The sequence below is a fragment of the Nerophis lumbriciformis genome, linkage group LG18 (genome assembly GCF_033978685.3).
Source record: "Nerophis lumbriciformis linkage group LG18, RoL_Nlum_v2.1, whole genome shotgun sequence".
Classification (NCBI taxonomy): Eukaryota; Metazoa; Chordata; class Actinopteri; order Syngnathiformes; family Syngnathidae; genus Nerophis; species Nerophis lumbriciformis.
Genome location: NC_084565.2, coordinates 29,759,087 through 29,786,498, shown reverse-complemented (window position 1 = coordinate 29,786,498; position 27,412 = coordinate 29,759,087). Strand labels below are relative to the sequence as shown.

The 27,412-nt window shown below is 38.0% G+C and overlaps 1 protein-coding gene across 1 annotated transcript; it reads right to left on the bottom strand.

Annotated features, from left to right (window-relative positions):
- Positions 1-65: 65 nt before the first annotated feature.
- tnni3k (TNNI3 interacting kinase) lies at positions 66-27,383 on the bottom strand. The gene is made up of 25 exons (XM_061977987.1): positions 27,068-27,383; positions 26,838-26,946; positions 26,678-26,763; positions 23,275-23,372; positions 22,037-22,147; positions 21,875-21,973; positions 21,666-21,804; positions 18,554-18,698; positions 18,366-18,470; positions 17,156-17,250; positions 16,923-17,072; positions 16,767-16,850; positions 16,632-16,688; positions 14,961-15,053; positions 14,827-14,884; positions 14,550-14,744; positions 10,645-10,749; positions 10,519-10,571; positions 8,015-8,067; positions 7,466-7,598; positions 7,266-7,375; positions 4,501-4,560; positions 2,875-3,044; positions 1,421-1,500; positions 66-311 (listed from the first exon to the last, which is right to left on the bottom strand). The coding sequence occupies exons 1-25, from the start codon at positions 27,105-27,107 to the stop codon at positions 232-234; spliced, it is 2,508 nt and encodes an 835-aa protein (XP_061833971.1). The 5' UTR covers positions 27,108-27,383; the 3' UTR covers positions 66-231.
- Positions 27,384-27,412: the final 29 nt, after the last annotated feature.

The window sequence follows — 27,412 nt, the reverse complement described above, 5'->3', positions numbered from 1 at the left end:
AGCCTACACACAAAATCAAATGTAGACATTTTTATTGTTGTAAGAGTAACATAGTGAAAGGCGAATTAAAAATGAGCTAATAGTTTTAGTAACATAGTGAAACGTGAATTAAAAATGAGCTAATAGTTTTAGTCAGTGCTGCTACCCTACACATTACGCAGTATTTACAGCCTGAATCGTAAATAAAAGAAGTAAAAAACAAACAAACAAATGAATGGTTTATAAAGGGGGTTAGTTACTGTCTTCAAAGCTGCCGTTGCTGCTGAATGATGAGCAGAAACGCATGGTGCTCATTGGATCCGACACGTAACCTGAAAAAATGTAAAGAGCAAAGAAGAATCAAATCACTTACAGCCAGGACACAAAATGACAATTAAAGTACATCAAATACCATAAAATCAGCAGTGTCAAACTCAATTTCATTAAGGTTATGGCTGCTTCTGAAGGCCGCTTGTAACAGTGAATATATATATAAATGTACAATTGATATTAATACACTACTGTCTATGCATTTGATTATTAGATTTTTTTTTGGCAAGACAAGGTGACAAGAAGTAATATTAATTTTTACTAAATAAATTGTACGACAGTAGTCCCTTGTTTGTCACGGTTAATTGGTACCGGAAGTTACCGCAACAAATGACAAATGAATTTCCGCAAAGTAGTAATCATTATTTATAAATCAAATATCTTAATAGATGGAACATAAAAAAGCTGTTAACAATCTTCTAAATATGTTTTTCAACATTATGAGAGTTCTGTAGACATAAAATAACACCCTTCGGTCACATTTACACTCTTTTAATCCAATATGGTAATGCTGCCTAAGGCTGAGCCAATCAGTGGCCACGAAACTGATTGGTTTGGTCTCCTCTATTGTCCAATACTACTGTAGTATTGATATTTTGTGTTTTCTTGGCCATGTTTATGTTTGAAAATGCCTAACTTAGGACAAAAATTGGATTAAAAACATGCTTTAAAAAAAAAATGTAAACATAAAAAAATATCTATGTTGTAGTTATTATAGGCGCAATGCGGCGAGGGATGACTGTACAGTTTAAACAGAAAATATGTATAATGTTGGTTGCATAAAATGACATGGCGGGCTAAATTTGCCCCCTGGCCTTGAGTTTGACACCTGTGCTTTTAATGACTTTGGGGTTGATTGAATACAGACTTTAATTGAGAATTTACGGTATGTTTATATAAAAGGGGAACTGGGGAGAGGAAAATGTACAAGACCAACCTAAAGTGATGAACTAAAGAATTAAAGTGTGCGTTATGTAAAAGATAAATGGCTATGATAACCATAGAACCATAAATGGAACCCCCTCTATTAAGAAAAAAGTGTCAACAAAAGTAACAATCTACGCCTATATTAAAGTTCAAATCAAATTTTAAAAAGTTAATATTGACAAACCATTGCGATCAACGGGAGAAAACTGCATGCTCCTTCTTATTTCCTCCAGTGAGAGACCACCAGATGCTCGCCTTCGCTCACTGAAAGTAAAAAAACAAAAAGCAAATAAACCACGAAAAAAAAACATGGTCGCAGACAACAATCATGGAACACAATACATTGAATTGATAACAAAATCAACATTAATGATTCAATGAAAACTCATCCAGATGCGAGGCATGGATTATCACTTTTTGAGAGGGGAAATGTCATGTCTATATTTAGGTGTGGCACCCGGGCCAGGGGAGGTACCGATTGAACCACACTGTCCTATAATAACCCTTCACTGGACTCATAGAAGGTTGAATCTCAATAGAAAGCACTTAGAGCAGGGATGGGCAAACCTTTTGGCTGAGGGGCCACATTGGCTTTTGAAATTTGACAGACGGGCCAGGCTAACACATAATGCATTTCAAAGCATGTCATATCTGTTGGAACTAAGAGTAGTATGTTTCCAAACATGGGCTATACATCTATTTTCCACATTATCCTATCAGAACCTCAAAGAAGCCCAACAAATGGCATTACAGGGTTAACACTTATGTTCTCTTTCAGTGGGAGCAGTGTTGTTGATCACATTTTTGCCCAATGCGTCAAAGTCTAGTATCAGTTTTGTTGTAGCAATTCTCAAAACAGATCTTTGCCTAATTTTGTCCTAATATTTGGCGGGCCGTATTAAAAAGACCCACGGGCCGGATGTGGCCCCCGGGCCATAGTTTGCCCATCCCTGAGGATATGCAGAGTCACCCAAAGAAAAAAATGTTATCCTTAATTGTCGAAATGCTTTTGAGTTTGAATCATGAACAAGAACAGACATGTTTTATGGTTAAAAGCCAATTGAAGTTGTAATAATCAAGTGTTAAAACAAATATGAGGCTTGCTAATACATGCAAAATGAATGTAAGTTCCTTATATTATTAATTTCCCATAAATTAGTGTAGGACACATAGCAGCATACCATACACTGGTGTGAATATTCCAGGGCATTACTGCAAACTGCTTATTAATGCCTTTTTTGACAGAATAGAGTAACCAATTTTTGTACACTGTAAAATTATTCATTGTAAATTCACAGCAAATTACTGGCTAATATTTTGCATTACTTTCACAGAAACATTTACAGTATTTCACTGTGAGCTTAACTGCCATGAAATATAAGGATATCATATTTTTGACAGTCATTTGTAACAGTAAATTGTGATTTCAGTATTTTAATGTGAAAAAATACTGTGAAATTGAGGTACATTTTTACAGTGTACATTTTTGGTGAACGTCCTGACTTTCAATAATAGCAGCCTGCCCATTCTCATGATGGTTAATGTGCATAACTTCAGCCAGGAAAAAACAGTCACAATTAATACAAGACAATTATAGCGATAAGTGATTTGCGTCATCGTGCAGCGACTTATTCCGACCTCTGGCTCCAGAAGGCATAGGCTCGAGTGTTGAGAGCGTACTCCAGCTCGAACCTGGACCGCAGGGCGGCCACGTGACCCCGGCTGGGTCCGGCACGTGCAAGCAGACAGTCCGATGAGGAGGAAGGTGACAAGGAACCACTGCTGTTGCTTGAGGCAGGTGACATTAGCTAAAAGACCCACACACAATAATATGATAAATGCTTTGATTAACATCAAGAGATATGGCTGTAGGCAACCTCATGGTGACAGTAGCTGCATTTGAAGTATCATAAGTGGTCAGCATCCTATCTACCTCTTCATGCACTTTAAAATATGAATTGCACTACTCAGCTGTTAATCTGAAACGCGTGTGTGTTCACACTTGCCGCACTGTTGTTTACAATGAACTGATCAGCAGAATGAATGCTGACTGAGTGGTTTACTCCTTGCCGCCGAGGGATGGGTACTGAATTTGGTATTTTTATAGGCACCGACCGAATTCCGTCGGTACTGCTGGGTATTGATTCACGTAAAATCAAACAGTACCATATTTTAATACCTTTTGTTGCTTGTGACGTCACGTCCGGTTGCAGACTAAACACCAGCTCAAACGCTTGGCAAGGAAACAAGCACTCAAGCAGCACTCAGAGCTGCCTCAGCCAAACTGCTTCTAGGTAATGCAGCAATTTCTAAAGCCAACAAAGCAGGTATGTTTATAGAAAACACTTGAACTTATTATATATGAATATATGTATGTATGTGTATGCTTGCTTTAGTACTATTATTTTGTGTTTATCATATAGTGTTTTTTGTGCTTGCCACCATGCATGCCTCCGATTTTTCAAAATGCGCTAGCTTGAGGCACATTTACATTGGCTTTTCCATACACATGCTAACCATTAGCATTAGGGACTTTACATGACAATTTAAAATCCTCCAAATTTGGTAATGAAAATTACAACTAAGATGCACTTTACAATCAAACAGCTGGTGTGTAATAAGTATAATACGACTTTGTATGGTGCAACATAAGACAAGACTAGCACATTCAACTTCATGGCAAAGTCTACTTCCTAGCCAAGCAACACAACATATCTATACATTAATGCCATCGTGGAATTGCAACTGTATGCAAAGTCTACTGTATAATACTTGCAAATGAGACTCAGAAATGTAATAAGAAAACAACATAACTGGACGACACAGTTATCATAACTAGCTCACTAAACAATTAACATTATTAACCCACAAAGAAGTACCAAAAAATGGTACCGTTGAGTGCCAGTATCGTGTCACAGGTGCCAAGAATTGGTACCATATTGTTTTCAAAGTGAAAGGTACCCATTCCTATTACAACATTGGTACTGCAGTAGTCTTGTTAATAAATGACCTTGGAGCCAAAGAGAGCTAAGTGTCCATGTTTTTTTTCCCACTTTCTCATGCAACCCAAATCATTGGTAAAGTGAAACTAATTAAGTTGTGATATAAAAGAAGTTTTATATAAAAATTTAAAAAAAAGTAACATTCTCTCTCCAGTTATTACCTCCTTCAAATATACCCCTTTATGGTTGAGGTAAACAAAGGCCCGGGGTATAATTAGAGAGTTTTACTAAGATAACATGGTCATAAACAAATAATGTTTACCTCAACATTGCATAAGCACTCCTCCAGGTTGGTGACCACTTCAGAGAACTCTGGACGGTCCTGAAATGAAATCAGCTGTTTTTCATATTGGGCTTCAAGGCAGAATAGTGGCAATGACTGACAAACCGCCAACGTATACTCTACACACATGAAGCAAAAAGGTGACCTTGGCTTCAAACTCCAGCAACGAGCTGGACAGCTGGAGCTGTTCAATTGTACATTGTCAGACGACGGCCCATAAGAGCCGCTGCTTTGACTCAAGATATATTTTAGGAACAGTAAAGGTAAAAAGTTTGATGCTTGTATTGACTTTTTGTATAATATTGCATTACAGTAATCAAGCCTTGTCTACTTCTTTAACTGAGTAGTAAGTCGTAGAAAAGGTTTAGTTTATGTTTCCAGACAATCATGGAGGTGCACTAGCTGAATGTGGAGGTCCTTGGCTGTTGTGGTTACACGTGGGGCGATATAGCTCGGTTGGTAGAGCAGCCGTGCCAGCAACTTGAGGGTTGCAGGTTCGATTCCCGCTTCCGCCATCCTAGTCACTGCTGTTGTGTCCTTGGGCAAGACACTTTACCCACCTGCTCCCAGTGCCACCCACACTGGCTTAAATGTAACTTAGATATTGGGTTTCACTATATAAAGTGCTTTGAGTCACTAGAGAAAAAGCGCTATATAAATATAATTCACATCACTTCACTTCACGTGGTCGGCAATTGTGAGGCCGGTTGGATGTACTGCCAAATTATTTGAAACGCCTTTGAAGACAGCTTGTGGTAGGGCAATAAACATTCAATTCCTGGGCAACGGCTCTAGTGGACATTCCTGCAGTCAGCATGCCAACTGCACGCGCCCTCAAAACTTGCGACATCTTTGGTATTGTGCTGTGTGATAAAACAGCACATTTCAGAGTGGCCTTATTGTGGGCAGCCTCGGGCACACCTGTGCGATAATCATGCTGTTTAATCAGCATCTTGATATGCCACACCTGTAAGTGCTCACTAACACAGATTTAAACAGATTTGTGAACAATATTTGAGAGGAAAAAGTATTTTGTGTATATGGTAAAAGCTTTACATCTTTGAGTTCAACTCATGAAAAATGGGAGCAAAAAAAGTGTTGCGGTCACATTTTTGTACAGTGTAGTATAAAAATAAGAGATATCTTATTACTAATTACATTTGTATCAAATCCGACTAAATTGTTGGGATAATGTGTTCATGCCAGGTCAATATTTTTCACAGCACACCTTAATTGCTATTGTTAAACCAATAGTAGTGCTATACTCTAGGGGGATCTGTTTCCATGATATTTAATCATCAGGAAGACAGAAATGTGCACGCATGCTGTAATGTTTCATAACGAGGAAACAGGGGATAAAATAATGGCACAAAGCGTTGGATCGTCCACGTCACATGTGCTCCCTATTATGCAGAGGCATGCAATAACATATAGTCTAGGGATATGATCGTGTCATTCATTACTGGTGAATGTAGCTGAGTCAGGCCCCCTTTCCCCATCTCGGTCTCAGTATAATTGGGGAACTAAAAAGCGCATGGATGGCTTTTGTTGGTAAGATCATTTTACAACGTACAAGTTGGAGGCATGGAGGCATGGCAGAGATATTTCTAAAACAATCTTGCCTTCTTCCAAACTTGCTCCAAACGATCCTTTTGGAATTTGAGACTTTAGTGATGTATATTGGCTTAGCTATGTCAGCGGATATCTCCATATATAGTAGAGGTTTACCCGAAGAGCTTTGCACAAGTACGTCATTTTTATCCAGCTGTAGTCCAAAGTTGTGGTTAATAAGTTCCCTTTTTTTCTCTTTTTATTTACTGGCACGTGCTTGCTGAAATCTTCCGCTGTTGCCATTTCTGATACAAAATAGCGTGTCAGTGGACTCGATATGGAAGTGCTAAAAACTACAACATGGCTGACGGAGTGGAGACGTAGTCGAAGACTTTGCCTTGTAGGAAAACTTTGGCACATAAATAAAAACGCCTACAACACTGCACATTCTGAAAGCAGCTTGTAGATGGTCTGTAAAACAAAATCTATGCAAAACTTTGACCAAAGAACCAACATTACATGTTATGTAGACCACAAGGAAGTGTTTGAAACGTAGAAAAAAAAATCATTATATGACCCCTTTCTGTTAAATTGTACTGAGTCCTTCTGTTGTTTACATACTTTACAGTAGCTATACTACAAATTTTGATCACAATTATAATCATACAACAACACAAGATGACGGTGTAATCAATTAAATATTTAAATTATTTCCTACCATTGGATTTGATTTAAATCATTTGTTTTTTGCCCAGAAAGCCCTCCTGTGTCCAGGTACCTATTTCCTCAGTTTGTAAACAATAACAAAAACGGCCAAATATTTTTTTCATAATAAAAAATATTTATCTAATGACTAGTATCGACTGTATACTGATGCTAAACTTGGTATCATCCATCCATCCATCCATTTTCTACCGCTTGTCCCTTTTGGGGACGCGTACTGTTGATATTTTAATTGATCCGTCCACCTCTGTTTACATTCAAGAGCTTTAACTTGCGGTTAGTGGTTAGTATATCCACTTACGATGTGTAGTGTAGCATGTTTCGATATTGTCCAGTCATAACGATACTTGTAAGAAACATAATTTGTTGCTATATTTATTGGGAATTTGACTGTTTGAATTGATAGGTTGCTGATACACATTAAAGGTTCGGAAGATAGACTGGAATAAACATGGGAGGAATGTTTTTACCTCTGGACATGCGTTCCATCCTCTCATCAGAAGTGCAGAGATGGGTTTGGGGATGGAATAGCCAACAGGAGGCCTAATGTGATGGTAAGCCATGTCCGCTGCTGCAGCAGCTGATGGTAGCAAGACAAGCAAGCCTTTAATATTGGCCATTTAAGTCAATCAACATTGAAATATGATACGAGAGTTTTAAATGTCTGTACCAGGTTTCAAGTGTGCGAAGGGAATTTCTCCGGTGAGCAACTCCCACAAACAGAGGGCATAACTGAACATGTCTGCTTTCACTGAGTAGCGAGTACACTGGGTAAAGACTTCAGGAGCCATCCATCGCAAGTTCTTCCCAAAAACACAAAAAATATTAATTAACAACAAAATCAAAACATTCAACTACCACCAAATGACTCAAACATTTTGACTTAGGTTCTATGGTAAACACTGCTGCAAAGTGTGCAAATGCAACTAGTTCCTTACAACAGGTCCCTCTCGAGAGATGCAACCCCCTCAACGCCAAATTGCAGGCTAAGCTTGCGGGATAGTGATGACTCGTCACATTTAAAAAAAAAAAAAATCTGCATGAAGGCAGTTTGGTTTGCTGGAGGGGGGAGGTGGGTAATTGATTGCAGGTGCAGGTAGACCCAATACTGATCCAGCGGTAATACAAACACTTGTACATTATAAATAAAGTTGATTTGATTTGATTTGATATCTGCAAGAACTAAACAACCACCAATAAAGTAAAAGAAGTGACTTACCCCCGGCTGCTTGGTCATGTTGTCCTCGTCAACAGACTGTAGAAATCTGGACTCTGCAGAACAAGCAGCTCTTCTTAGTGAAATAGTTTATTATTTGCAACCATTAATGACTTCACTTAACTCTATAATAGCAAATGTAAACTTGGAATTGTGTCTTGTAGTTTTATATTTCAGTGAATTTGGCCCATTATTGTATTGTCACAATATAACTTCTGTTAATTTTTGGCTCATTATTGTATTATCAAAATATAACTGCTGTTAATGTTAATAGACAATAAACAAACCCTTAGTGAGCATTGTTGCAGTTTAGAATACCAGAGCTGTATTAGAAAAGGGAATAATGTATTTTTGTTCTTGTATTGTGGACTGTTATATGCATATGGACACACACACACACACACACACACACACACACACACACACACACACACATACATACATATATATATATAAATATATATATACATACACACATATACATAAATATATATAGCATATACATACACACATAAACATATTTATATACATACAGTACAAATACATACTGTATATGCAAACGTACAAACACATATACATACATACATGTGTATGCATATATGTATATATATATATATGTGTGTGTATATACATCTACACCTATATATACACACACACATATATATATACATACATGTGTATGCATATATGTATATATATGTGTGTGTATATACATCTACACCTATATATACACACACATATATATATATACATACATGTGTATGCATATATGTATATATGTGTGTGTGTGTATACATCTACACCTATATATACACACACATATATATATATATATATATATATATATATATATATATATATATATATATATATATGTATATATATATATATATATATATATACACACACACATCTATACATATATACATACATACATGTGTATGTCTATATGTATAGATATTTGTGTGTATATACATCTACATGTATATATATACACACACATATATTTATATATATGTATATACACACATGTAATCTGATTTAAAATAATAATAATTTAACAGCACTAATGATGATATTGCAGAAGGCGTTGACATTTAAAAAAAAAAAAAAAAGGTTAAAAGGCACACCATTTTTAATCAGGCTTTTTACTTTGGCGCAGTTGGAAGAGTGGCTGTGCCAGCAACCTGAGGGTTCCTGGTTCGATCCCCACCTTCTACCAACCTCGTTAACTCCGTTGTGTCCTTGAGCAAGACACTTCACCCTTGCTCCTGATGGGTCGTGGTTAGGGCCTTGCATGGCAGCCCCTGCCATCAGTGTGTGAATGTGTGTGTGAATGGGTGAATGTGGAAATAGTTTCAAAGCGCTTTGAGTACCTTGAAGGTAGAAGAGCTATACAAGTATAACCCATTTACCATTTACTGATATTTTAAAATATGTCTTGGTTATTAATTTTCATTCTGTCATATTCTGTTTTATTTATTGCTATTATTACTACTGTTATTATCACTAATTTATGTGTTTATTCATTTATTAAATTAGTATTTAGCGCCCCCCCTCCCCAGTGAACCTGAGAGGGACAAGCGGTAGAGAATGAATGGATGGATGGATTTTTTTTTTTTTATATATATATGTTTTATATAATTTTTTAGATGGCGTTCATTTTAGTTATTTTCCAGTGTGGACGCCTCAAAGTTGGTGTTTTTCCCTCAACCCTCAGTGTCATGCCATATTATTGTCAATAGTGCTGCGTTTGTGTGCGTGTGTTCTTTTTTATACTGGTGTAAAGCACTTTGTGTTGCAACATGCCTGTGCATACAAAGTGCTATATACTGTAAATAAAGTTTTGATTGATATTATAATATATTGTACTATTTTAAGAAAAAAATGTTTTATATATTATTTATCTCTAATGTGTTGAAATTTAGGGGCTTCACGGTGGAAGAGGGGTTAGTGCATCTGCCTCACAATACGAAGGTCCTGAGTAGTCTTGGGTTCAATCCCGGGCTCGGGATCTTTCTGTGTGGAGTTTGCATGTCCTCCCCGTGACTGCGTGGGTTCCCTCCGGGTACTCCGGCTTCCTCCCACTTCCAAAGACATGCACCTGGGGATAAGTTGATTGGCAACACTAAATTGGCCCTAGTGTGTGGATGTGAGTGTGAATGTTGTCTGTCTATCTGTGTTGGCCCTGCGATGAGGTGGCGACTTGTCCAGGGTGTACCCCGCCTTCCGCCCGATTGTAGCTGAGATAGGCTCCAGCGCCCCCCGCGACCCCAAAGGGAATAAGCGGTAGAAAACGGATGGAAAAAAAATGGATGGTGTTGAAATTTATACAGTAAAAAAAACGATAAATCATCTAAATTACAAATATCAATAAGATGGTTGTGGAAGGTTTTTATGTGTTTAATATATGTTGCAATTTAATTTTTTATCTTCAAACACTATGTATGCAGTAGACATACACACGGCTGCTTTTTTAAATTACACCTCTGCTGAACATGTCCTACCTCCAAAATCAGCCACCACAGCATGACCATCCTCGTAGAGAAGAATATTGTGACTGGAAAGAGCACACATGTCATTTATAGTACATACTGTATAAAGACAACAACAGCTGTTACTGCGACACATGCCTGTTGAGGTCTCTGTGAATGATAGGCTGGGTGAGGTTGTGCAGGTATTCCATTCCCTTGGCTACATCGATGGCGATGATGAGCTTGGACTGCAGATCAATAAGCCTGTCCATTGACACGTCATTAGAGCCGCAACCCTTTAGTGACAAATCATTGGCCTCCCATTGCCAATCACACACACACAGCTCCCAACACTGATCAGTGGACATACCGGGTTGCACGCAGTTAGCAAAACACTTGATCTGGATCAATGAAGATCGCAACTAAAGTAGAGGGACTGGTGAGGGAATGCTTCCAAGGTGGATAATGAGGCCTGGGGCCGATTTGTCTGCTGTGCAAACATGCTCTCTTGGATAACCTATACAAACAAAAGTATTGGGCCAGCCATACTGGAACATAACATTTTCTTTCTGTTCACACGCATGGTCCAAAATGTCTAAGACAAAAGTGCCGACAAACAGTGCCCCTTTACCTGGCAGGGAACCATAATTAGGTAATTCAGTGGGTGTTCAAAATAGCTCACTATGTGACAGTATAGTCACATTATTTGGCCCATGTTTAACTACTATCTTATTATTGACAAAATACATACTTTAAAAAGATACAATATAACTGTGAAAACCACAAATTTGAACGCAATACGTTTTGTGAGGCATTGAACATTTTGTTATTTTACTTATTCCCAATGAAAACAATGATTATAAAATCATTTTCAAGAAACATTGAAGCAAAATTTCTTAATTACCATATACGTAGAAAAAGTGGTTAACCATTGTATGATACAACTAAATTAAACTAAAATTACAAAATAAAGGCGCCTGACACACAAAAAATGGAGAACAAGGTGCTTCCAAGGTGCACAGCAATACTGTCACCAAGTGGCGTTTTGTTGGTACAGCTAGAATTAATAAGTACTGCAAAGTGTACAGTATCATATAAATGAAGTGTACAATGTACATGTGCAACACCTCTGTAAAATAAATTTGTGTAAGTACTATGTAAACTCAGCTGTCATAATTGTGGTTCTATGGCTATCATCACATTTTTCCTATATGTTTTAACTGTGGTGGCAGAGAAGCTAAAACAAATGTATATGACTGTTGCAGTATCCGTTATGGCAACTCCACATGGTTTGGAAATCTGTCTGTCACACTCGAAACCCAACTTCAAACCTTATCAAGAGGGCTGGTAAAATAATTGGCATGCGGCTGAGCCCCCTTGTTCCCTTCAAGAAATATTCGACAAGACCGTGAGGAAGCAGGGTTTTAAAATCACCCGTGACCCACACCACATACCGTACTTCATAGTGAAATTGTGTTGATGCCAAATGGTAAACGGTACAGAACAGCAACATACAAACTCAACAGGTATAGATTTTCCTTTGTTCCACTAGCATTCAAAGCACTTAACAACAGAAAACTACTGTAATAACCGGATGCAATAATAAGGAGTGCAATATTGGATAGTGCAATACGGGAGGTGTGCAACACGGGGGGAGTGTAATGTGTGATCTCATAACTAACTGACATACCTGCACACTGTTTACTGTCGTCACTGTATTGTCGGATGAACTGTATGTATGTATGTATGTATGTATGTATGTATGTATGTATGTATGTATGTAAACCGCTGTGTCTTGATGTCCAAGACAAATTTCTCCTCGGAGACAATAAAACTAAATATTATTATTATTATCAGCTTTGGAGGTTCCACTGTCGAGTAGAAAATTAATATCTTAAATATATACATATATACATACAGTATATATATATATATATATATATATATATATATATATATATATATATATATATATATATATATATATATATATATCAGTGACGTGCGGTGAGGTTGATGGCTGGTGAGGCATTGACTTCATCACAGTCAGATTTACAAACTTATGAACCCTACAGAGTATCTTATTCACAATTTGATTGGCAGCAGTTAACGGGTTATGTTTAAAAGCTCATACCAGCATTCTTCCCTGCTTGGCACTCAGCATCAAGAGTTGGAATTGGGGGTTAAATCACCAAAAATGATTCCCGGGCGCGACGCCGCTGCTGCCCACTGCTCCCCTCACCTCCCAGGGGGTGAACAAGGGGATGGGTCAAATGCAGAGGACAAATTTCACCACACCTAGTGTGTGTGTGACAATCATTGGTACTTTAACTTAACTTTAACTTTACACATACAAACTGTAGCACACAAAAAAGCACATTTAATAAAAAAACGTTATTATGGTCTTACCTTTACTTATAAATGCGACGCTGTTGTGCTGGATTAATGAACCCCCTGATGGGAGTGTTATATCAACTAAAGCCCTCACTTCAACTTTCCACGTGCAAGACTGAATCTGTTTAAAAAAGTGTAACCGAGGGTTTATAAATGTCGCCTATACTGTATGAAACTACAAAATAACAAACACGGAGGCTCCAGTTTACACGAGGACCACTTTATTTACCTTCTTTCAAAAACTTCCGCTCCACTCCAACGTGTCAAAATTCCGCTCTTAGCGCCTTCAAAATAAGAGCTCAAGGCATATACTGTATAACAGCGCATAACAGGAACTTAACATCACAAAGAGGAAAGCCCATAAAAATAGGTTACAAAAGTTATTTAATAAGAAGCCAAAAAGTGCAAAAACAATAATGTTCGTGTTGGAGGAGTTGTGAATTAGATACACCTGCAGTCTGCAGGTGTACCTAATGTTGTGGCCCAGCAGTCATTCGCAACTCCTCCAACACGAACATTATTGTTTTTGCACTTTTTGGCTTCTTATGAAATAACTTTTTTAAATAGATTCAATCTTGCACGTGGAAAGTTTAAGTGTGGGCTTTACTTGATATAACACTCCCATCAGGGGTTGCCGTGCATTCTACGGCGGGGGTGCAGGAGGCGAGCCTCAGCCAGTGCGTCTTTTGCAGCCGTTTTATGATCGCTCAGCACAAGAAATACGTTACACACATACAGTTGTTGACAAAATACACTGTACATTATATACCTCAGCTAACTAAACTATGGAAATGTATAATATAGTTCATATAGCAATACGGTCTCACTGCACAGCAGACCAGCAGTTAGCCAAGTCCGTCCATGTTGAGGCACTGAGTGACGTGCCTCGACTGGCTGCTGTTCACCGCACCGTCTCTTCTCAGTATTTGAACGGCAAATGTGAAAATTCAGCGATTTTGAATAAAAATAATCTAAAACTCGTGAAGTTAAATGGAAAATAACTTTATAGTATAATCACTGGATACATTTAACAATTTAATATATTTTTTTTTCTTTTTAATTTTTTTTTCTTTCCATGATGGCAGGTGAGGGGCCTCACCTGCCTCTAGTGACTGCACGTCACTGATATATATATATATATATATATATATATATATATATATATATATATATATATATATATATACATATATATAAGGATAATCGTAATGTACATCAATGCACTACAATATAGGGCTGAAGCTATCAATTATTTCAATAATCTAGTAATTTATTGATTAGTTTGTTTGATTAATCATGTAATCGAATGAAACACACTTTATAGCCTTTATGCACATTTTAGGGGAAATAAAGTTGAAATAAACAATAACCTTTCTGCTTGCCATAACCTTCATTTTTTCTTTTAAATGCACATCAACAATATTTAAATTGCGTTTTTAATGTCTGTGCATTGTAACTGAATCACTATACTGTATTAAATATAAAAAGAAAGAAGAACAGCGCTTACTGTTGGGGTTTTTTCACCACCGTGTGAGTCCCAACACTTTTGTCCATACAGTGTAGCAATACTCTTTTTAGATTGAAATATTAAGGTTCAAATTACATGAATGAATGACTCATTCCAGCATGCACAAGCAGTTTCACAGGGGGCGTAATGTCGTATTCCTCACCTCTTCTGTTCGTGCAGCAGAGAGAAGAGCGAACCCCCCGAGATGTACTGGGTGACAATGGCGAACTGGCTGGGGTCATCAAGGCACGCGCCCACAAACTGGATGATGCAGGGGTGGTTGAGGCGACACAGGATGGACACTTCTCTGCAGAACATGTCCACATCTGACTTTGAGCAGTATGTGTTGGCTCTGTAGCTGCAGAGAACAGGACAAAAAGGTATGCATTGATACAAACAGAGGGGGAAAATAACAAAACAAGCAATATATAGATATTTACCGTTTGATTGCAACAATTTTATTTCGGCACTTTCCTTTGTAAACCTTGCCGAAGGAGCCTGTGCGGTTAGACTAGAATCAGTAAGATTGGATGCATGACCATAACATGCAGTACACAGGAAGAAACATAGTTACCTGATCCAATTATTTCATTAAATTCCAATTCAGAAAGCTGAAGATGGAAGTGAGAGGGGAGGCTGGCCCTGAGGAGAAGCACCTCAGCTTTTTCTAGAAAAGATAAAACATTTATTGTTACATGGGCTGCAGCTGTCGTCTATTTTAGTAATTGTGTAATCCATCAATTAGTTTGTTCGATTAATCACGTAATCGGACAAAACACACATTATAGACTCAATGTGTATTTTAAGGAAAATAGTTGGAATAAACAACTAGTTTTCTGCTTCCGATAAACCATATTCTTTTGCATATGATCAACGTTAAAATTGCTGTTTTGACATGTGTTCTTTAACAAAAATAGCAACAGAACATAAATCAGAGCTTTTTTGTAACCGTATGATTCGATTTAATCGATTAATCAATGCAGCCCTAATTGTTACCATAATGAAGAGCTCAATAGAGCTCTGGGAGATAGGCCCGCATCCCTCAATCAAAACCATGCCATATTGGCAGGAAAAAACAAAAGCAAGTTACCGGTAGTTTCTCACTTGTACTAACCAATGTAGACAGGATGCCAGAACAAACAAGATGTGAAGGGGAGAGCATTTTACCACAAAGACCACAAAAGACGACCAGTGGATAACAGTCATAAAGCAAAACGCTCTGAGTCCTCGTACAACACATACCGTCTGAGTAGGGAACACTTCATATTACGTACGGAATATAACACTTTCTGCACTATAATTAGGGGTGTCGTGATCCGATATTGATATCAGATGTTAGTTTGTTTGCAGCAACAGTATTGGATGATATCGGTCTGCATCTAATCACTTTGATTTAAGCACTTCGTGCAACAGCGCACTTACATGTGCAAAGTTAGACATCAAGTTAACATAAAGGGGCAAAACACTTAAAAACTGCTCTCACTATGATGCAGTGCTCCTTCGAGTTTGTGAACAGGAAATTATTTTATCACAAGAATATAAAGTACCGACCGGTATGAGCACAATATTTATCATTTATCACTTATTTTTAGCTTTTCAGTGCGTTTTATGACACTGCGGAAGTGGCAGCTGGTTGCAGCAGCTCTGTGCTCTTCTATATCCTCCTTTGTGTTCTTTAATATTTCCCTCGTTTTCATGTGTTTATTTACCTTTTGGTTTAAACACCTTCGGGACTACGCAACAAGAGGTGACCATTTCAGGGCCTTGGTGCTACTTTGAATACTTGTTTCTGGACTTCTTGAATCTGCACTGAAACCCATATTTTCTCTTCTATAGTCTATCCATCCATCCATAAAGATTATATTTTTTCGCATTGACAAAAATTACAGTAGCGAGAGATGATACCTCAATTGTCCTAAACAAGCAACACATTTTGTTCTTGGATCGTGTTCAAATTTCTCCTGTAATGTTGAAGCTTTTACGCAAAGTTTGACATTTTGTACACAAAAATAGCAACAAGTGAGCATTGCTATCTTAGCAAAGGCTGACTTTGTGACACAGCTCTTGCAGCGGATCTCATTGTGCATGGGTACCTATTATTGTAACCAGTGACTGTAGGACAATATTATGGCTCACACAGCCTCTGTGTGGTTTTGTTTATCAGCAGTTACCCTGGGCAACAATGTGTGTGTGTGTGTGTCTTGTCAGAAGTGAAAACAGAGAAAAATCCGCTCCACTTGACTACCTTTCGTCATGCTCTTTATCTTTCCCAAAGGGGACGGGACAGAAACGTAGGAGCCATCTGGAAAGAAGTTGACATATTTAGACAGTTTAATGATCTGTTTACTTTTATATTGGTTTACGCCAAACAGGCACTCACCCCCTCCTGGTTGCGAGTACTCATTGCAGGGAGAGTCATCGGGGCGCTTGTAGTGTTTCAGTAAAGTGACAATAGCATCATGACCTTCAGTGGAAATCAACAACAAAAAGGCATTCATGTTTTTTGTGCTTTCACTTTCTGTGTGATGTTCGCAACCTTTCTCATAAGCCCACATCAGGCAGGTTTGCTCATCCTTGTCCCCGCTGGACCTGCTAGGGTCGCAGGCCACCAGGTTCATGTCTGCCCCGTTGTCCAGCAGGAACTGCACCAGGCGGATGTGGCCGTGGAAACAGGCGCTGTGCAGGGCTAAAGACAAAATGGTGACAATTCCAGTCACACCGACATGTGATTGTTTTTGAAAAATAATTTAAAAAATGAAAAAAAGTCACCTGTGTGTCCATCTCTGCCCTGGTGGTTGATGCTCATGGTATTCTGGCTCAACAAGAACTTGACCATCTCCAGGTCTTTACCATAGGTGCATGCACTGGAATGTAAGATATGAGCTTATAATCGGACTTTATCAAATCAAATCAAACTTTATTTATAAAGCACTTTTCATACATAAAAGAAATGCAACGCAAAGTGCTTTACAAAGTTAAAAACAATACCCCGGTGACCCATACCCCCCATTATCACACACGTACGCACGAATACAGATACCAAACACAAACACACACACACAACATCCACACATATGCAACTATATGGACCAATGATTGCATGTCTGAGTACAGAGGAGACATGTGAGTAAACACTATCACAGGAGCCATCTGCACCAGGAGGTCATCTGACCATGGCCACCAGGACGTTGAGACAAAAGCGCCCCCACAAGCACCGATAACCCCTGAGGCACATGGCTCATCTAAGGAACGTTGGAAAATAAAAAATAATAAAACTTGTAAAATAGTAAGAACCATGTGTAGAGATAAAAAAATAAAATACAAGTAAGACATATGAAGATTAATAGAAAAAAAAAGATTATTTACTGAATATATATATATATATATATATATATATATATATATATATATATATATATATTAAAAAAAGCCAAATCAAAAAGGTGGGTCTTAAGCTTGCTCTTAAAAACATGAACGTTCTCTGCAGCTCTGAGGTCCTCCGGCAAGCTGTTCTATAGACGAGAGCCATAATGGTGGAAAGATGCCATCCCGTGACTTTGTGTCCTGACTTTGGGAATAATTGGGAGATGAGTGCCTTAGAGGGACGTGAATAGCGCTATGGCTGCTATGTGTATATTTTGCTCACAATAAAATGTCATATTTCTTCTTATAGTGGTGCATATTCAAATTAATAAACAAAAAATGCATTGTCACAGACAGAAAGAAAGACTCGTTACAGCCAGTGCCACCTGCTATTTAAATAAAAATTAATGCAACTTCATTTTCTATACCGCTTATTCTCATTAGAGTCACGGGTAAGCTGGAGCTTATGCTAGCTGATTTTGAGCGGGAAGCGGGGTACATCCTGGACTTGTCGCCAGGCAATTGCAGGACACATATAAACGGAAAAGCGTTATTCAAATGGACACCACACCCCATGAATAATCCATATTAGAGGAAATACGGTAACAGACAATACCTGTGAAGTGCTGTCTCGCTGAAAATGTTCTCCTTTGTAAGACTCTCTGCACCAGAGAGCTGAATAATCTCCTTCACGGCGTTGTATTTGCCATTGTAGCAGGCCCTGGTGAAATTCAACACAATGTCACATCAGCTCATCATTAACATAACATGGAAATTTACTGACACTGCAAAAAATTGTTTTACAAGTGTAACGGTGTATCTCCGTAGATGTTGGTAGCGTGAGGTTGCGCGTCAATGTTGCCTTGAAGGAGGAAGCGTACGACCTCATGGTGGCCAAAGCGGGCACAGAAATGGAGGGGGACGTGGTCCTCATTGTCCTGAGCGTTCACTGGAGAGTGTTGCACAAATAGCAAAAGTGATAGGATTGTTCAGTTTGAAGGTGAGCGGTCTAAAATGTCGCCGAGGAGTTTTTTTTAATAAAATTGTGCAGTTCAGTTCAGTTTATTTCGAACATACATATGATACAATGTAATTGAACATACAATTCCACTTGTTTCATTACAGCATGCCCGAAAAGGAGTAGGAAGAAGCAGAGCTTATTTGTAATGCATCATACAATTCCACTTGTTTCATTACAGCATGCCCGAAAAGGAGTAGGAAGAAGCAGAGCTTATTTAATCCTACACCTTTTCATACCATAGCAATTTTATCCAATTTCCTTGTTCTCTGTAACAGAATAGTGAACAAATAAATAATATACCATAGTAAGCATACAAATGTTAAATACATAAATAATCTTTGTCTCAATAAAAAAAATAAAAAAAGGAAAAAAAAGGGTTCAAGATGTTCATCATAACTCTTGTTCTGTGTACTTTGTGATCACTTGTAGTTTGAACAGTCTCTTAAACGGAATCATATTGGTGCTTTGTTTGATTTCTTTGGTTAATCCGTTCCATAATTTAATTCCACATACTGACATACTACAGGTTTTAAGTGTTGTACAAGCAAACAAATGTTTTAAATTAGATTGTCCTGTAAGATTATATTTCTCCTCTTTTGTTGAGAAATTTTTTTGTACATACTTGGGTAGCAGGTTATAGTTTGCTTTATACATAATTTTAGCTGTTTGCAAATGCACCAAATCGTTGAATTTCAATAATTGTGATTTAATAAATAAAGGGTTTGTATGTTCTCTATATCTAACATTATGTATTATTCTAATTGATCTTTTTTGTAACACAGTTAGTGAATGAAGTGCACATTTGTAGTTGTTTCCCCATATTTCTGCACAATAACTCAGATATGGTAACACTAGCGAGCAGTAGAGAATATGAAGTGATTTTTGGTCTAGAACATGTTTTTCTTTATTCAATATTGATGTGTTTCTTGCTACTTTATGTTGTATATTTTTTACATGAGATTTCCAATTCATTTTATCATCTATTGTTACACCCAAAAATGTGTTTTCTTTTACCCTTTCAATATTTACTCCATCTATTTGTATTTGTGTTTGACTTTCTCTTCTACTGTTACCAAATAACATTATTTTAGTCTTACTGAGATTCAAACCATCTTTTTAATTTGTTCATTTCTTCTTTTATTATTTGTATTATCTTCGGTGTGTTCTCTCCTGAACAAAATGCTGTTGTATCATCTGCAAATAATACTAACTTTAAGTCCTTTGTAACTTTACAAATGTAATTTATATAGAGATTGAACAATTTTGGTCCAAGTATTGATCCCTGAGGTACACCACAAGATATTTTTTGCTCTGTGGAAGTGTGTTCGCTTATCTTCACGTATTGCTTCATGTTGGTTAAGTAGCTTCTTATCCAGTGCAAGACCAACCCTCTGATGCCATACCGTTCTAATTTGTTTATTAAGATATTATGATTAATTGTGTCAAATGCTTTTGTTAAATCCATAAAAATGTTTTACTATCTATTGCATTTGTAATCTCTTTCGTTATTTTGATTCATGCCATTGATCTTGAGATGTTGGCTCTGTATCCGTATTGGTTGTCTGTGAGTGTTTTGTTTTTATTTATAAATTTGTCTAATCTGTTATTGAACAGTTTTTCAATGATTTTAGAAAATTGTGGAAGTAGAGAAATAGTTGCATTGTGTTTTTGATTGCAACATTGTTAGAATAGGATATACCGTAAACATAAAGTATACACACTTTCAGGCTTCTTTTAGCCCCATTGACTCCCATTATAACTGTTTTTTAACAGATGGTAATCATGGTATATTACTATCTTTTTCAGGGGAAAACAAATTTAGCCTCTTTCTTGCTGATTGAAAAAAATATATATATATATTGTTTTGGTGTAATTGTGCCTCTTACCCACCAGATAGCGCCAGAAAATCATGAGCATAATTCTCAGAGCTTTGATGAGCGTAAATGAGGTAAAGTTAACTGCCATGAAACCTCTGAAATGCAATGCACATAATCTTAGGCAGTCATATATAAAACAGCAGGTATATACAAAAGACTTGTGTGAACTCAATTAACTCAACCAAGTTCCGCCTGCTTTCTCTCTCGTTCTAGCTCAGTAGGCAATGTAAAACTAATATTTTTTGTCTATTTTACCAACATCAACGTGGTCATGAATTATTGATGTATTCAAGGTTGTAATTACCCAACCTCAAATATTCTATTCTCGAACCAATTTTAAGAAATATTGCATATTTTGTATTTTCCTTTATAAAAAAAGAACAGTTGGTATTTTCTACAAAAAGGCCATCAAACATAAACATTTATAAAAACGTTATATCAATAGAAGTTGTTTATTTCCAGCATTGTAAGCAAAAAATAAAGATACATTTATTTCTGACTTACAACACTTTAATGAGCGGGTCACTTTTACATCCTAAGAGAAAGTGTGTATCGTCAATCCAAAGGTTGCATTTTAAGGTTAAGACCATTTTTTGGTTCTTCCAGTAGCACTAATATTAGTTGGAGAGCTTTACTAAACCTCAGGGTGTGAAAAGCTGCCGTCGCGGTAATTATCTTTTTTTTCATTTAATCACGTTTTTTGGCCAGGATGGAAACCTTGGTCCATATGCGGCCTGCAAGACCATTTGAGCCTGCCCGCTCTAATTCTACAGTACAACACAACGAACCCACAAATGTGTAGAAAAGATCTAATTTTTTTTGACAGTTGCATAAGCTACGCATCTTTTTCTTAATTTTTCTAAAGCTGCTGCGCCTCCCCTACTTCAGGGGACTAAAATGTGCCCTTGATAGAAGAAACAATCCCACCCTAGTCGTAATGGCTGCCGGACAAATCCAATGTGGTCGTGTCACTTACACAGTTGTTACTGCGGAATGTATGGAGGCCCCAAAGTCTTACCGTTAGCTTTGCCTCCCTCCCCCACCAGCAGTGTGATGATATCAAGTAAACCCTTGGCTGCGGCCAGATGCAACGGCCGGTCCCCCACCTCGCCACTGGCGTTTACATCCGCCCCGAACTTGAGCAACAGTTTGGCAAGCTGCGAAGGAAACAAATTAAGGGTCCATTCATTTCACCTTCCATGCTGGGTTACATCAAAGTGGACTTGCCTGCTCATTGCCGTTATAGGAGGCGATATGCAGCGGGGTGAAAAACACAGCGTCCTGGACGTTGACATTAGCCCCATGTTGGAGGAGAATATCCGCCGCCTGCACACGAATGATGAGTCGACAAACAAGGTGCTGATAGTCATCTAGTTTGTGCACGCTTACCTCCAGGTGTCCAGCTAACGTGGCCACGTGCAGTGCAGTGAGGGCGCCGTAGCCCAGCTGCTGCACATCTGAACCCCCATGGAGAAGTGCCGTAACCAGCTCGCCATTGTCCTAAAAGAATCAAGTGGCATTAAACCCTTATATGCACTAAATTATCAATCATTTTAATGCATAGGTTGTATTCACTTGACGTCACGCCCGGCTTGTTAATAACTATGCGAGGTTCGAAGTAGTGGGCCAGTGAGCGTCTGTTGTCATTGCGTTTTGGGCGGCATTTTGACTTTCTCGAAGAAAAATGCCCTATGCCTGCATTGTTTTAGGCCAGAGATCGGCAAGACTGAGATCTGTGAGATGTGATCGAGCATTTCTCAGCGTACTTTCACTTTCATTTAGTTTTTTTTCATTTTATATATACATATATATATATACATACATATATATATACATACATACACATATACATACATATATATATATATACATACACATATATATACTGTATATATATATATATATATATATATATATATATATATATATATACATTGTCTTTATATTCCAGCGAGTTAATCCGTTTTGTCATTTAACATCAATTAACATTGATGTTCATCAACATTTAACATTGTCACGTTATCGATAGAAAATTTATTTTTTAGACAATATGTGGTAGAAAATTGATTAGAAAGGAAAGATTAAAAATAAATAAATAAATAAAATTTAAAAAAATTCTTGGGACTTCCCGTGGGCCGGATTTTGGATGCTGGTGGGCCGGATCTGGCCCGCGTGCCGTAGTTTGGGGGAACCCTGCATTACATGATGTAACTTAAATACTTCAAATCCAAATGCCGTTTGCTGGGTTGAACATCCAGACTATCCTTATATTTACCATCATAAAGTTCACAAAAAGCTCCTAAAAAAATATTTTAAAGATCACCCTTTTACACAAAGAGGTAGAGAAGACACAATGCATGTTATGTACCGGTACAGTATTTGTCATTTCTGCATGCTTTTTTTTGGCTGTCGTTTAACACTTGTCCAATCTGGTCTTTGGTTCAAGTTTGAGCTCAGGTGAACCGACCGCACCAAGGTTCGGATGATCATGGTCACACTTGACCAAAGAAACGGTACTAGCGGCGAAAACAGACCAGAATTAATTTTAACCAAACTATACATAAAATTTGTGAACGCACCCTTATTGGCAAAGTAGCTCAATTATATGTACGGTGTATAGTGTGTACCTTGTACGCGGCCAAGTGGAGTGCAGTGAATCCATTTTTGGTCAGTCTGGAAGGGCGTAGACCTTTGAGCATTAAAGAACTGATGTGTCCCTTGTTACCTTGGACACACACACACACAAAATAATGTATAGATAAGTCAACATTTACTTGGAGAGTGGTACATTTTTGTTGCTTTTATACGCTACCACAATATGGATTTGAAACAAGTCAAGCTTGAGCTATTTAATTTAAAAAAAATAAATCTGAAAATGTAGATTATTGTAAATATCAATCAATCAATCAATGTTTATTTATATAGCCCTAAATCACAAGTGTCTCAAAGGGCTGCACAAGCCACAACGACATCCTCGGTACAAAGCCCACATAAGGGCAAGGAAAAACTCACCCCAGTGGGACGTCGATGTGAATGACTATGAGAAACCTTGGAGAGGACCGCATATGTGGGTATAACTTCAGTAGTGCCGCAATTTAGGAACTTAATTGGTTCTGTGGCGGAGCTCTTAATTCAAAACACTTCTGTCAATACCACCCATTGAAATGAATTTAAATTGATTTAATTGCCGCCCCAAAAACACACAATTTTAACATGTGACATGCCTTTTAAAAAGGAAATACTTTTAAAAAGAAAAACAACTTTTAGAAAACTTCAATGAAAAACAGTACTATAGAACAGTGGCTCTCAAACTTTTTTCCACCAACATTAAAATACAGTAGCATAGTAGGCCCAAGTATTAATTAAAAACAAGGTTTTAACAGGTATATTTAATATTTCTGGCCATTGTAACATTATACACAGTTTGACAGTAACACTGTGTTTGTAAGAAAATAAAACACTACTTTAACCAAGTGATTTTTTTGGCGTACCACTAGATGGGGCCTGCCTACCACGAGTGGTACATGTACCAAAGTTTGACAATCAATGCAATATGCAATTTTTTTTAAATTAAGTAATATAACACTAATGTACAGTATTTACCTTCGTGAGTGGATTGTTTTGGTATCTTCTTCCACTTGCTTCTTATATATATATGAATTTAACATTCTTGGCTGGTGTTAAGACTAATTTTGCTTCCATATGGTGCAGACTCGCTGTGATACGCCTCAAACTGCTTAGCCAAGTTGGTTACACACTCTGTTATGTTTTTGATGATTAATTTGTTTTAATTCAGTGAATATCACCCACTTCTTCTCAGCAATGTCCTTTACACTCACTGTCTTCCTTCCCATGCTTGGGAAAACAAAATGATGTTAAACTTTAGCTATGAGCTAATGCGAGAGGGCAAAACCAGATGTTTTGGTCGGATATTACAGGGTTCACTGTGACATTTGCTGCGGAAACTAATGGCGTGGATGCTTGTTACTCAAATTTGTGCTTGAGGCGGCGTGTTTCAGTTGGTAGAGCGGCCGTGCCAGTAACTTGAGGGTTCCAGGTTTGATCCCCGCTTCTGTCATCCTTGTCAATGCCGTTGTGTCTTTTGGGCAGACACATTACCCACATGTTCCGAGTTCCGCCAAACTTGGTTTGAATTTAGCTTAAAGATGTAGATAATAGGTTTCACTATGTAAAGAGCTGTATTAATATAATTCACTTCACTTCACTAAAGCATAATGATTAGTCGAGACACAGCTCTTATCTCATAATACTCTTTGTTGAAGCACTCTTAAGTTAAGTTACCACTGTTTCACTTTAGGGCTATATGTGTGTAATGAATAAGTATGTACTTTTCCCACATGTTTCTATGTTACAGCCTTATTCCAAAATAGAATAACAACATTGTTGTTTTCAAGATTCTACACACAATACCCCAATAATGACAATGTGAAAAGTTTTTTTTTTAATTTTGCAAATTGAATTAAAATGTAAAAATGTAAAAATCACACATACATAATTATTCACAGCCTTTGCTCAATACTTTGTTGATGCACTTTTGGCAGCAATTACAGCCTCAAGTCTTTTAGAATACGATGCCACAAGCTTGACACACCTATCTTTGGGCAGTTTCTCCTATTCCTCTTTGCAGCACCTCTCAAGCTCCATCAGATTGGATGGGAAGCGTTGGATTTCACCCAGGATGTCTTTGTACATTGCTGCATTCATCTTTCCCTCTATCCTGACTAGTCTCCCAATTCCTGCCGCTGAAAACCATCCCCACAGCATGATGCTGCCACCACCATGCTTCATTCTAAGGATAGTATTGGTCTGGTTATGAGTGGTGACTAGTTTCCTCCAAACATGATGCTTAGAATTCATGCCAAAAAGTTCAATATGTGTCTTATCAGACCAGAGAATTTTGTTTCTCATGGTCTGAGAGTCTTTCAGGTGCATCTTGGAAACTTTTCACTAAGAAATGGCTTCCATCTGACCACTCGATTATATAGACCTGATTAGTGGATTGCCGCAGAGATGGTTGTCCTTCTGGAAGGTTCTCCTCTCTCCACAGAGGAAATTCTGTTGCTCTGACAGAGTGACCATCGGGTTCTTGGTCATCCTGCATGAAAACCAACACTTCCCATCCAACCTGAAAGGAGCTTGAGAGGTGCTGCAAAGAAGAATGGGCGAAACTGCCCAAAGATAGGTGTGCCAAGATTGCGGCATCGTATTCAAAAAGACTTAAGGCTGTAATTGCTGCCAAGGGTGCGGTCATGACCTGGCAGCCCTGCCTTGTTTCTGGGTCACGAAGCGTGGCCACCTGTGCACACCTGATACTAATTTCCTCCTGACTCCAGTTTTCACTCGGCGCCAGTAGATTTCCAGATGGTTCACCTTTCAGTCATGTACATCTCCGCTGCTTTGGCTCCACACACGCTTCTCGTTTCCTGTGGCTAAGTCTTATGTTGTTACTTTTTTACACCTCAGGTGTGCTATTTCTGTTCCTCACACTTTAAGTGTGCATCCTTAGTTATTTCATACTCACTCATTTTTTGAGTGCTCTTTTTGTTATTATTTTTATGCTCTGCATTGGGGTCCTACTCCGGCTAAGCCGATCATGACAGGTACATAAACAAAGTATGTACTTATTTACATGTGTTTTTTAATTTATTTTATTTTTAATACATTTGCAACTAAAAAAAACAACTTTTCACATTGTCATTATGGTGTATGTACAATTTTGAGGACAACAATGAATGTATTCCATTATGGAATAAGGCTGCAACCTAACAAAATGTAGAAAAAGGGAAGCGCTGTGAATACTTTGTACAATATGTCCCTTCTGAACTTTCAAATCTGTTGTAGTGGTGTGTTAAGACAATACTGTTTAAAATGATTGCTGTCAAAATACCTGTGGTCACAAACTCTCAACCAATAGAAAAAACAATTGTTGTCGTTCAGTAGCAATCTGGTCTTTCAGTCTGATTGTGTATTGTTGACAAGTTATTAATAGTGCGTGGTGGCCACACATACCTTCGCATACGCAGCAGAGATGCAGCAAGGACAGGCCCTTCTCCGTTCGGTAGTTCAAGTTCACTTTCTGAAACGCCTCATCGGAGCTAAGCCACAAAGAAAATCAACGGAAAGCCCAAACCACCCAGACAAGATGCAGGCAAGTTTCATGTTGGCTCACCTGAATGCTAGTTTGAGGTCCACAAGTTCACTGTCTTTAAGCTGGAGGTCATCTTCCAGCTTCTCCAGGATCACCGAGTACGACTCACTCACCTTCTTCTTCCATTCATCTTTAGCAGCAAACACAAATGGTCTACTAGTCATGATTCAAAAGTTTAGGCTCAAACCATTAAAAACAACTGAGCCTCACACACTAAAGCTATAACTCACAAACAAAAGCTGTAACAGTACCTGTACACGTCTGTGATGGTCTTGATTTGTAATTCCCCATCGATAAGGTCCGTGACTGATGATACGTGCAGTGTTGTCGTTGGTGAACAGGCAGTCATACAATCTCTCACTCAGCCACAATTGCACTCGTCCAGATAAAGAGAGGATCAAGGCTGTGGGCTAAAAATAATAACGGCCAACGAACAACCCCGACAACTGATCTGCCACCATCGCTGGTAACTGTGTGTGTGTGTTAGAGCAAAGGTACACCTGGTGTTGTGGGGGGACCGAGTTCAGAAGGACGGAGGACACACTTTGGGGGGGAGGGTCTGACTCATCTTGTCCTTTTGGGGGAATGAGACCCTA

Bases quoted from the DNA above. Each gene is read 5' to 3' on its own strand.
- tnni3k (XM_061977987.1), bottom strand. From the start codon at position 27,107: ATGGGGAATTACAAATCAAGACCATCACAGACGTGTACAG. The intron at 23,373-26,677 runs GTATGTGTGGCC...TGTGTGTCCAAG, and splicing joins TCTCTGCTGCGTATGCGAAG to GTAACAAGGGACACATCAGT. The intron at 16,689-16,766 runs GTGAGTGCCTGT...ACTTCTTTCCAG, and splicing joins GTACTCGCAACCAGGAGGGG to ATGGCTCCTACGTTTCTGTC.